Here is a 12,930-nt window from a genome sequence, read left to right as displayed (position 1 = left end):
TGATAGGTAGTTTTTTGTTGTTGTTGTTTTTGGAGACAGAGTCTTACTCTGTCACCCAGGCTGGAGTGCAGTGGCACGATTCCGGCTCACTGCAACCTCTGTCTCCTGGGTTCAAGCAATTCTCCTGCCTCAGCCTCCCAAGTAGCTGGGATTAAAGCATGTGCCACCACGCCCAGCTAATTTTGTATTTTTAGTAGAGACAGGGTTTCACCATGTTAGGCAGGCTGATCTCGAACTCCCGACCTCAGGTGATCCACCCGCCTTGGCCTCCCAAAGTGCTGGGATTACAGGTGTGAGCCGCTGCACTCAGCCCTTGATAGGTAGTTTTTAGATCCTCACCCTCCTCGCACTCTCCTGAAGTAGGCCCTGGTGTCTGTTCCCTTTTTGTGTCCATGTGTACTCAATGTTTAGCTCCCACTTATGAGTTAGAACTTGTGGTATTTAGTTTTCTGTTCCTGCATTAATTTGCTTTGGATAATGGCCTCCAACTCCATCCACTTTGCTGCAAAGGACATGATTTTCTTTTTTTTCATAGCTGCATAGTATTGCGTGGTGTATATATGCCACATTTTCTTCATTCAGTCCACCATTGTTGGGCATCTAGATTGAGTCCATATCTTTGCTATTGTGAATAGTGCTACGATGAACATGCATATGCATGTGTCTTTATGGGAGAATGATTTATATTTCTTCCCGTTATATACCCAATAACGGGACTGCTAGGTCAACTGGCATTTCTGTTTTAAGCTGTTTGAGAAATCTCCGAACTACTTTCCACAGTGGCTGAACATTAATAATGTACATTCCCACCAACAGTGTATAAACTTTCCCTTTGCTCTGCAACCTCACCAGCATCTGTTATTTTTTGACTTTTTTTTGACTATGTATTAATAGCCATTCTGACTAGTGTGAGGTGGAATCTCATTGATTTGCATTTCTCTAATGATTAGTGATGTTGATGTTGGGCATTTTTTTCCTCTGCTTGTTGGCAATGTGTATGTCTTCTTCTGAGAAGTGTCTGTTCATGTCCTTTGCTCATTTTTTAATGGGGTTGTTTAATTGCAGATATTAGACCTTAGATGGATACAGAGTTTGCAAATATTTTCTCTCATTTTGTAGGTTGTCTGTTTATTCTGTTGATAGTTTCTTTTGCTGTGCAAAAGCTCTTTAGTTTAATTAGGTACCACTTGTCAATTTTTGGTTTTGTTGCAATAGAATGTTTAGTTAATAACATTCCTCCCGAAATGGGCATAAAAGTTGTTTATAAAGTAGCTGCTCATAGGGATTTTCCAATAGGAACCCATTGTCATGCATAGTAATAGATACAATATTGTTAGAGGTCAAATGTAGTGAGATGTGTGATTTCTGCTTTATATAATTGGTTCAATTTTATATTATTTTAAATTAACTAGTATCAAATATATAATAGCACTATGTGTGAAGCAACATTTTACTTACTTTACATACATTAATTAATTGCATCCTCACAACCTTGTGAAATAGAAACCATTACTAAAACCATTATACAGTTGGCTGCGCATGGTGGCTCATGCCTGTAATCTCAGCACTTTGGGAGGCTGAGGCGGTAGATCACAAGGTCAGGAGATCAAGACCATCCTGGCTAACACGACGAAACCCTGTCTCTGCTAAAAAATATTAAAAAATTAGCCGGGCGTGGTGGCAGGCGCCTGTAGTCCCAGCTACTCGGGAGGCTGAGGCAGGAGAATGGCGTGAACCCAGGAGGCGGAGCTTGCAGTGAGCTGAGATAGCTCCACTGCACTCCAGCCTGGGCAACAGAGCAAGAGTCCACCTCAAAAAAAAAAAAAAAAGAAAAAAAAAACCATTATACAGATGAAAAAAGCTAAAGCAAAGAAGGGTTAAATAACCTCTTAAGAGATGGGAAGTATGTACTGAAGCTCACACAGATGTTAAGTGACAAGTTTAGGAATTGAATTCAGGCAGTCTAGCTGTAGAATCCTGGCTCCTATCTGCCACATTGTACTTCTCGTGGAACTATACCTTCCTATACCCTTCTCCTCATGTGCCACTCTCTAATTCTACTCTGGGATCATAACTATTATTAGAAGTGGGAATTTACATTAACAGTTAAAATAGCTACTGCTAAATTACTCTCCGAAAGGAAGTACCAAAAAAAAAAAACAAAACCCCAAACAGGAAGAAGTCTTTAAAAGATACCAGTGAAGTAATGGCAACTCATGACTTAAAAAGAAAAAAAAAAAAACTTTATGTAACAAAGCTGGGCGTCTTGACGAGTACCTGTAGTACCAAGTACTTGGGAGGCTGAGATGGGAGGATCCCTTGAAAACAGATGTTCAGGCTGCAATACACATAGCCCCTGCACTCCAGTCTGGGCAACATAGGGCCTTAAAAAAGAAGGAAGAAGTTGTTACTTATCCTGCTATAGTGAAATCTTTGATTATCTTATATCACTCCCTCCCTCAACTTTGAGATTTTTGAGGACAGTGTCTACCTTACCAGCCTGACACAATGTAAGAATTTAGCAGGCCAGGCACGGTGGCTTACGCCTGTAATCCCCACACTTTGGGAGGCCAAGGCAGGCAGATCACAAGGGTCAAGAGATCAAGACCATCCTGCCCAACATGGTGAAACCCCATCTCTACTAAAAATACAAAAATTAGCTGGGCATGGTGGCGTGCACCTGTGGTCCCAGCTACTTGGGAGGCTAAGGCAGGAGAATCGCTTGAACCCAGGAGGCAGAGGTTGTGGTGAGCCAAGATCACACCATTGCATTCCAGGCTTGGCAACAAGAGCGAAACTCCATCTCAAAAAAAAAAAAAGAATTTAGCAGTTTTTAGCCTAATTAATTAATTAATTAATGGCCATTTACTAATGAGCCTATAACTCTTATTCCAATGTTGATTTCTACAAGTTTTCCCCTCCCATCACAAAAGCAAATCTACCATGTATATAAAAAGTATTTATAATTTGCCACAAGATTGGAAACAATATATATGGCATCAATAGAAAACTGGCTAAAAAATACCTTACAGCTGTAAAAAGAAAACGGGGCGGGGGGGGGATTCTCCTATGTATTGATAGAGAACGACCTTCAAGATACATTAAGTGAAAAAAAATCAAGATGTAGAATGGTAAAAAATAGTCTGTTACTATTCATATTTTAAGGAGAAAAGGGGAAGTCTAGAAAAAGAATATACATTTGTATTGTTTGTATATGCATGGATATACTGTCTCTGTAAAGTTACAAAAGAAACTGGTAACATTGGTTGCTTCCACCCAGAGAACTGGGTGACAGAGTGCAAGAGGGACTTTTCACAATATACCATGTATGCTTCTTAGATTTTAAACTATCTTAATGTATTATATTAAATTAAAAAAAAATTTTGCTCTAAGTAATTACTTTATTTAGAAAGTGTCTACATTGTTAATTCCTTTTTCCTTATTTTCTAGGCAAAACCTATGTGGGTCTAAAAATTGTTCAGGCCCTCCTAACCAACGAGTCTGTTTGGCAAATTAGCCTCCAGAAGTTCCCCATCTTGGTTGTGTGTTATACTAATCATGCTTTGGACCAGTTTCTGGAAGGTAATATTTATAGGCAAATTTGTTCTCTATCAAGATGTTGATGATTGAACCATCAGCAACTTCAGTAGCTTTCTATTGCTCTTTGAACAAAGTCGACAGTCCTTATCATTACTTCCATGGCCGTTTGTGATCTGTCCCAGCTGGACTGTGAACCGCAGCTCCTACTTCTTAACCTTGTTCTCCCTAACTCCAGCAACACTGGTTATCTTCAGTTCCTTGAAAGCCTCTACGTCCTCCATTGGCCCATGCCATCCTCTGGCCTGGAATAGTTTTTTCCCTCTCCATCTTGAGCTTATTCAACCTGGCTGGCCCTACTCATTCTTCTAGTCCCACTTTAAATCTCTCTTCTCAGGTGGACTTTTTCTATAGCCCCAAAGTGAAGTCTCTTTTGCATTTTTTATTTTTTTATAATCTATTTTATGTATCTCTACCCTAGATGAGGATTGGTCCTTTTCTTGCTGTATTCACATATCCTGGCACATATTAGGCACTCAAAAAATACTAAATAACGTTAATGGATGAATAAATATATGCTTTTCCTTTATTTTTCATTCTTCTATACCTCCCTTTCACCTAGATAAATCTTTATTCTTAGAGTCTGAGTTTAAATATTAGATTCTTAAAAATAGATCCCTACCCCACCCAGACTAGGTAATGTCCCCTGCTACCAGTACTCACTACATTTATTGCTGTCGTATTAATTATTTAATGAGTAACTTCCTGCCAGAGACAAAGAAATGATAACAAATCAGAAACTGGGCCTATGTTTCTACTGCTATATCTTCAGAACTTGGCACATGCCTAAAACATATGAGCAATCAGTAAATCTGCAGAGTGAAAAATATGTAACATCTCCTGGGTGCTTGCTTTGTGCTGGGCCCTAGCTAGGAGATTTAAAGATTTTCTTTCATTTATCCAGACTGTAGCCCTGTATGGGAGATATTGCCATCTCTAAATCACAGACAGAGAAACTGAGACTCAAGTCACTTGCCCCAGGTTACACAGCAATAAGTGGTAGAGCTAAGAGTTGGATCCCTAGTTGTCTGATTCCAGAACCTGTACTCTTTCAGTGCTACACATTACTGCTCTGCAGGTCACATCTTCTCAGGGACCTTCTCACTCATTAATGGGGTAAATTTCCTTTAAGCACAAGTTTATTCTCTAAGGGACCAGACTAGATCCCAAATACACACAGCTCTCACCTGAGAGAACCTAGCATAAGCTCCTCTCAACCCTGCCATGCTCCACTGTGCTCCACAGGCATCTACAATTGTCAGAAGACCAGCATTGTGCGGGTGGGTGGAAGGAGCAACAGTGAAATCCTGAAGCAGTTCACCCTAAGGGAGCTGAGGAACAAGCGGGAATTCCGCCGCAACCTCCCCATGCACCTCCGAAGGGCCTACATGAGTGTAAGTCCCAGCTCTGAAATATCTGGGGTAGTTCAAGAGGGACCTAAACAAGATAGCAGTGGCTTTCTGGGTAGGCAGCCCAGGGTAGATGTGGAGGCTCCTCAAAGCTCTGGAGGACCCAGGTTCCTTTCGGCATTCTATTCTGCCAATCCCTTGGTATGACCTTTGCCTTCACAATCCAAGATGGAGAAAAGACAAGGAAACACTGCCCATCCCCACCCTACCTTAATGCTCTTTCCCCCATACCACCCACAGCACCTCTATGTACAGCCAACTGACCAGGGAAATGTCATCTTTTAGCTGGGCAGCAATGTGCCCAATCAAAAATCTGAGTTCTTATTACTAAGGAAAAGAGAGAGAGCAGATATTGTGAGGCTTGAAGTCTCTGCCACAGTATTCTTGGCCTGTTTGTTTTTCTGTTGTGTAGGTTGAGCATCTCAAATCAGAAAATCCAAAATCCAAAACTTTCTGAGTGCCAACATTATTTCTTCTTTTTTTTTTTTTTTTTTTGAGACAGGGTCTCGCTCAGTTGCCCAGGCTGGAGTACAGTGGCACAATCTCGGCTCACTGCAACCTCCACCTCCTGGGTTCAAGCGATTCTCTTGCCTCAGCCTCCTGAGTAGCTGGGATTACAGGCACCCGCCATCACACTTGGCTAATTTTTGTATTTTTAGTAGAGACAAGATTTCACCATGTTGGCCAGGCTGGTCTCCATCTCTTGACCTCATGATCAACCCACCTCGGCCTCCCAAAGTGCTGGGATTACAGGCGTGAGCCACCGCGCCCAGCCCAACATTATTTCACATTTTGGATTTCCAGATTTGGGATGCTCAACCAGTAAGTATAAACGCAAATATTCCAAAATCTGAAACACTTCTAGTCCCAAGCATTTTGGATAAGGGATATAAGGGATAGTCAACCTGCATTACTTGTTTTCTTTTCTTACTGATTGGTAGGAGTCTTTTCGACATTTTGATTTTTTTTTTTTTAGAGACAGAGTCTCACTCTGTCACCTAGGCTGGAGTGCAGGGGCAACATCTCAGCTCATTGCAACCTCTGCTTCCCAGGTTAAAGCAATTCTCGTGCCTCAGCCACCCAAGTAACTGGGATTACAGGTGCTCACCACCACGCCTGGCTAATTTTTGCATTTTTAGTAGAGACAGTGTTTTGCCATGTTGGCCAGGCTGGTCTTGAACTCCAGGCCTCAAGTGATCCACCTGCCTTGGCCTCCTAAAGTGCTGGTATTACAGGCATGAGCCACCACACCCAACCGATACTAGTTCTTTGGTTTCAAGACCACAATAATGTGCCTTGGGAAATTGGTTTGTTGACTAGTCTATTTATTTATTCTCCCTCCTTACTGTTTCTGTCTTAGCTTTGTTCTCCCTCAAGGTGAGGACTGAGTTTGGGGGATGATGATATTTCCTCATCATTTCTTTCCCTCTGTTCTTGGCAGATCATGACACAGATGAAGGAGTCAGAGCAAGAGCTTCATGAAGGAGCCAAGACCCTGGAGTGCACCATGCGTGGTGTCCTACGGGAACAGTACCTGCAGAAGTACATCTCACCCCAGCACTGGGAGAGTCTCATGAATGGACCAGTGCAGGTAGGGGTCATCCTGGGGGACACAAATATGTCTCTGGCCTCAGTACTTTGAGGTAGCCTCCAGGAGAAGCATCAGTCCAAAACTTTAGCTGTTTGATAATCTGATGCTGCCACAATGTGCAAAGTTCCCTTTTGTGATGAGAGGCAGCTGAATATGCTGGTCAGGAACAAAACTCCAACCCAGCCTGCTGGGTTTTAGTCTGGGCTTGGCTCTGGACAAGTTACTTAACTTTCTGTGGCTGTATCCTCTTTTATAAAATGGGGATAATAATAAGCATTAAGTTGAACCATATGAAATTGCCAATGTCTGTAATATTGATTTGCAAAAAAGGCAATTTCTTACAGATCTTTGTTCTTACAGGATTATTATTTAGATGAGCAAGGTAGTATTTGTAAACTTATTAATTTAGTAACTGTACTATAAGTGTTTGTTAAATGAAATGAAGAAATTCATAACCAGAGGCAAACTAGCACAGATAAAGAACTTGGGAGTTGATAGATATAGTCATGCAGACTGACTATGTGACTTGGGTTCATGTGATCCTCAGCGATCAAACATGGATAATAATAATGCCTACCTTCAAAAGATACTGTAAGAAATAACTGAGACAGTCTCTGTAAAGTGGCGGGCTAGGAACCCAGTGAAATGGTAGCTTTATTATCATTAGGTTGCTGATTTACAGGATTACAAACCAAAAGCTTACAGAGGTCATTCAGGTCTTAGAAATAAGTGAAGCAATCTAGATTTGAAATATTAAGAAGCGGAGGGGACTGTGGCAAACTGGAACAGATGTGGTAGCAACCCAGCTCCAGCCATTTGTTGCCATTCAGTAATAAAGAGTCATTGCTGCCATAGCTCCTGATTTTGTCAAAATAGGCTGGAAAATTTTTTTAATTCTTTTTTTTTTCTTCTTTTTTTTTTTTTTTTTTTTTTTGAGACAGAGTTCTCACTCTCTCACCCCAGGCTGGAGTGCAATGGCGCGATCTTGGCTCACTACAACGTCCACCTCCCGGGTTCAAGCAATTCTCCTGCCTTGACCTCTTGAGTAGCTAGGATTACAGGCACCTGCCATCATGTCTGGCTAATTTTTGTAGAGACAGGGTTTCACCACGTTGGCCAGGCTGGTCTTGAACTCCTGACCTCAGGTGACTCGCCCACCTCGGCCCTCCAAAGTGCTGGGATTATAGGCATGAGCCACCGTGCCCAGCCCTTTGATTTTTAAAATTCCATACAAGTCATGTTAAATGTTCCAGTTGCCCAAGGAGATGCCAGTTCACAGCCTCTGAACTTTTTTTTTTTTAACAATATAATGTTTCTTTTTTAATTTTTTTTTAACTTTTAAGTTCAGGGGTACATGTGCAGGTTTGTTACGTAGGTAAACTTGTGTCATGAGGCCGAGCGCGGTGGCTCACGCCTGTAATCCCAGCACTTTGGGAGGCTGAGGCGGGTGGATCACGAGGTCAGGAGATCGAGACCATCCTGGCTAACATGGTGAAACCCCGTCTCTACTAAAAAAAATAAAAAAATTAGCTGGGCGTGGTGGCGGGTGCCTGTAGTCCCAGCTACTCAGGAGGCTGAGGCAGGAGAATGGTGTGAACCCTGGAGGCGGAGCTTGCAGTGAGCCGAGATCGTGCCACTGCACTCCAGCCTGGGCGACAGAGCAAGACTCTGTCTCAAAAAAAAAAAAAACTTGTGTCATGGCGGTTTGTTGTACATCACCTAGATATTAAGCCTAGTACTCATCAGTTATTTTTCCTGCTCCTCTCCCTCCTCCCACCCTCCACCCTTCAATAGGCCCCAGTGTGTTGATCCCCTCTATGTGACCATGTGTTCTCATCATTTAACTTATAAGTGAGAACATGCAGTATTTGGTTTTCTGTTCTTGTGTTAGTTTGCTAAAGATAATGCCCTCAAACTCCATTCATGTCCTCGCAAAAGACACGATCTATTCTTTTTTATGGCTGCATAGTATTCCATGGTATATATGTACTACGTTTTCTTTATCCAGTCCTTCATTGATGCGCATTTAGGTTGATTAGATGTCTTTGCTGTTGCGAATAGTACAGCCTATAAACTTTAAGGGAATTACTTTTGATTCTTTTTTCTTTTGAGATAGGGTCTTGAGCCCAGGCTGGAGGGTGGTGGCATAATCATAGCTCACTGCAGCCTTGGCCTCCTGGGCTCAAGCAGTCCTCCCACCTCAGCCTCCTGAGTAACTGGGATTATATGCGCATGCCATCACACCCAGCTTTTTTGAGACAGAATCTTTCTTTGTCACCCAGGCCGGAGTGTAGTGGCACAATCTCTACTCACTGCAACCTCTGCGTGAACTTCCCGGGTTCAAGCAGTTCTCCTGCCTCAACCTCCTGAGTAGCTGGGACTACAGGCATGCACCACTATGCCTGGCTAATTTTTGTATTTTTAATAGAGACAGGGTTTCACCATGTTGGGCAGGCTGGTCTCGAACTCGTGACCTCAGGTGATCCGCCTGCCTCAGCCTCCCAAGCCACCACGCCCAGTCTTTTTTTTTTTTTTTTTTTTTTTTAAGACATAGGGTCTCACCGTATTGCCTAGGCTGGTCTTGAATTTCTGGGCTCAGGCAGTCTTTCTGCCTTGGCCTTCCAAATTGCTGGGATTACAGGCATGAGCTACCATGCCCCAATCTGCTTTTGATTCTTTGAGGAGACCCTGCCTTCACATTGGTTGTCATAGAATCCTCACAAATGATCATTCTTCTTTCCTTAGGATAGTGAATGGATTTGCTTCCAGCACTGGAAGCATTCCATGATGCTGGAGTGGCTAGGTCTTGGTGTTGGTTCTTTCACCCAAAGTGTTTCTCCAGCAGGACCTGAGAATACAGGTAAGAAGTGCATGTCTTCCTAGAATCAAATCTTAAGGTAGAATATAGTAAATACCAGAACAGTGAGACTTAAAAATAATTCCCAGAATAAATAAAGAGCTATGGGTCAATCAGAGAAAGACAAATAGCTTAATATAAGGAAAAGAGATAAAATACTATTTTTTTTTTTTTGAGATGGAGTTTCACTCTTGTTGCCCAGGCTGGAGTGCAGTGGCGTGATCTCGGCTCACTGCAACCTCCACCTCCCAGGTTCAAGCGATTCCCCTCTCCTGCCTTAGCCTCCCAAGTAGCTGGCATTACAGGCATGTGCCACCACGCCCAGCTAATGAGATAAAAGACTTTTAACAGTCACATCACAAAATAGGAAATCTTATTGTTCACTAGATATATGAAAAGTGCTCATTAAAAACTAGAGGAATTAAAACCACAATGAGATAACTATTACTTACCCTCCAGTTTGGCAACAATTAAAGTTTGATATAACCCCATGTTGATGAGAATTTGAAGCAATGGAAACTCTGATGCACTGCTGCTGGGGATATTTAAATTTACATAACCACTTTATCATAGCAGAAAATCAGAAAGAACTCAAATGTTCATCAACATTTCTTCAATGGATGGATCAATTAAGTCAACTCAGATAATGAAATACTGTACAACAGTGAAAAGGAATGAAACACAGCATATACAGTAACACATACGAATCTCAAAAACATGCTGAATGAAAAAGGCAAGTTAGCCGGGCGTGGTGGCCCATGCCTGTAATCCCAGCACTTTGCAAGTGCAAGGCAGGAGGATCGTTTGAGCCCAGAAGTTGGAGACCAGCCTGGGCAACATAATGAGACCCTGTCTTTACCAAAAAAAAAAAAAATTAGCTGGGTGTGGTGGTGAGTGCCTGTAGTCCCAGCTACTTAGGTGGCTGAGACGAGAGGATGGCTTGAGCTCAGGAGGTTGAGGCTGCACTGCAGCCTGAGTGACAGACATGGTCTCAAAAAAAAAAAAAAGGCAAGTTATGGAAACATATACTAGACAGTGTGTTACTTAGATACAGTATAAATGTGGTAACATTATTATCTTTTAAAAAGGAAATGAGTAATATAAAATTCGGGTTAGGAAGGTTAACAAAGGTCTTCAAAAAATTTGGCAGTTTTCTACTTAAATTGGGTGGAAGGTACTTGGGTATTCATTTTATATATTTTTATTATCCTTTATATTACATATTTACATTGTATGCCCTCCATTGTATATGTATTTGGTACAAGTAAAACCTTTATTTATTTATTTATTTTGTATTTATTTATTTATTTTTTTTTTTTTTTTTTTTTTTTTTTTGAGACCAAGTCTCGCAGTCTCACTCTGTCCACCAGGCTGCAGTGCAATGATGTGATCTCGGCTCACTGCAACCTCTGCCTCCTAGGTTTGAGCAATTCTCCTGCCTCAGCTTCCCAAGTAGCTGGGATTACAGGCACACTCACCACGCCCAGCTTATTTTGTATTTTTAGTGAAGATGGGGTTTCCCCATGTTGGCCAGGCTGGTCTCGAGCTCCTGACCTCAGGTGATCTGCCCACCTCGGCCTCCCAGAGTGCTGGGATTACAGGCATGAGCCACCACACCCAACCTTATTTATTTATTTTTGAGATGAGTCTCGCTGTGTTGCCCAGGCTGGAGCGCAATGGCACGATCTTGGCTCACTGCAACTTCCACCCCCTGGGTTCAAGTGATTCTCTTGCCTCAGTCTCCCAAGTAGCTATAAATACAGGCATGCGCCACCACACTTGGCTAATTTTTGTATTTTTAGTAAAGACGGGGTTTCACCGTGTTGTCCAGGCTGGTCTCGAACTCCTGACATCAGGTGATCCACCCACCTCAGCCTCCCAGAGCGCTGGGATACAGGCATAAGCCCCATGCACAGCCAAAACCTTTCTTTAAAAGGCATATATTCATATGATTTTTTTAATGTAAAACGTGTAACAAAAAGTATATAAGGAGACCTAAGCCTTTCCTAACTCTCCTCTCATTCCTTCTAGTTTCTCTTCTCAAAAATAATCACATAGGGCTGGGTGCGGTGGCTCACACCTGTAATCCCAGCACTTTGGGAGGCTGAGGCGGGCCTGAGGTCAGGAGTTCGAGACCAGCCTGACCAACATGGAGAAACCCTGTCTCTACTAAAAATACAAAATTAGCTGGGCGTGGTGGTGCATGCCTGTAATCCCAACTACTCGGAAGGCTGAGGCAGGAGAATCGCTTGAACCTGGGAGGTGGAGGTTGTGATGAGCCGAGATTGCGCCATTGCACTCCAGCCTGGGCAACGAGTCAAACTCCGTCTCAAAAAAAAAAAAAAAAAAAAAAAAATCACATAAACCCTTGATAATGTCTTCATGCATCTGAGCTCTTGTAGGTGCCATTTTCTGTCCCTTAGCTTCAAGAGTTTCCATCTCTGGCCAGGCACGGTGGCTCACGTCTGTAACCCTGCACTTTGGGAAGCCGAGGCGGGCAGACCACGAGGTCAGGAGTTCGAGACCAGCCTGACCAACATGGTGAAACCCCATCTCTACTAAAAATATAAAATTAGCCAGGCGTGGTGGTGGGTGCCTGTAATCCCAGCTACTCAGGAGGCTGAGGCTGGAGAATCACTTGAACCCAGGAGGCAGAGGTTGCAGTGAGCCAAGATCGCACCCCCGCACTCCACCCTGGGCAACAGAGTGAGACTCCGTATCAAAAAAAAAAAAAAAAAAAGAAGAGTTTTCATCTCTCTCCTGCCCGTTTCTCTCTCTTAGCCCAGGCAGAAGGGGATGAGGAGGAAGAAGGGGAGGAGGAGAGTTCGCTGATAGAAATCGCAGAGGAAGCTGACCTGATTCAAGCAGACCGGGTGATTGAGGAGGAAGAGGTGGTGAGGCCCCAGCGGCGGAAGAAGGAAGAAAGTGGGGCAGACCAGGAGTTGGCTAAAATGCTTCTGGCCATGAGGCTAGACCATTGTGGCCCTGGGACAGCAGCTGGACAGGAGCAAGCCACAGGAGAGTGGCAGGTACTCACTTCCTTGGGTTGAAACAGGCCTGAGAGTGTTCTGACCACTTGTTTTCCCCCACTTCTGATACAGTATATTCACTTCACCATTGCAATTAGCTAAGCACCCATATTACAGCCTACCCCTGGTATGAGATGGGTGTAGTAATTCCCAAGGATATAAATACAACAGTTCTTCAGAGGGCCTCTGGCAAGAAATGCCAACCTAGAAAGACAGGAAGCAGGTAGCCAAATGCTTCTGTAAAACTTGTGGAAGAATGTAGCACATATGAGTCAGGTCAAACACGGTCTCAGTACTTAATGCCTTCAGGAGTGTTGTCTTCTCTATTTCAAATGAGTTTGTGAAAGTGTACTAAGATTTTAGAGGATTAAAGTAAGCAATGAAGCGAGACCTCCAGGCTGGATGGAATATTCCTTCTTCATTCACCCTAGAATTTGACACTTCTCT

The 12,930-nt window shown here is 42.9% G+C and overlaps 1 protein-coding gene across 3 annotated transcripts in view; it reads left to right on the top strand.

Annotated features, from left to right (window-relative positions):
* ZNFX1 (zinc finger NFX1-type containing 1) overlaps positions 1-12,930 on the top strand; it is a 32,663-nt gene that overhangs the window by 8,631 nt on the left and 11,102 nt on the right. For all 3 annotated transcript variants that reach the window (XM_054467466.2, XM_054467467.2, XM_063659331.1), the window contains exons 4-8: positions 3,451-3,582; positions 4,843-4,991; positions 6,448-6,597; positions 9,343-9,457; positions 12,236-12,483. In XM_054467466.2, the coding sequence (XP_054323441.1) occupies positions 3,451-3,582; positions 4,843-4,991; positions 6,448-6,597; positions 9,343-9,457; positions 12,236-12,483 (794 nt within the window). The remainder of the gene's footprint in view (positions 1-3,450; positions 3,583-4,842; positions 4,992-6,447; positions 6,598-9,342; positions 9,458-12,235; positions 12,484-12,930) is intronic.

Source organism: Pongo pygmaeus, chromosome 21, assembly GCF_028885625.2.
Source record: "Pongo pygmaeus isolate AG05252 chromosome 21, NHGRI_mPonPyg2-v2.0_pri, whole genome shotgun sequence".
Taxonomy (NCBI): Eukaryota; Metazoa; Chordata; class Mammalia; order Primates; family Hominidae; genus Pongo; species Pongo pygmaeus.
This window is presented reverse-complemented; position numbering and strand designations above follow the sequence as displayed.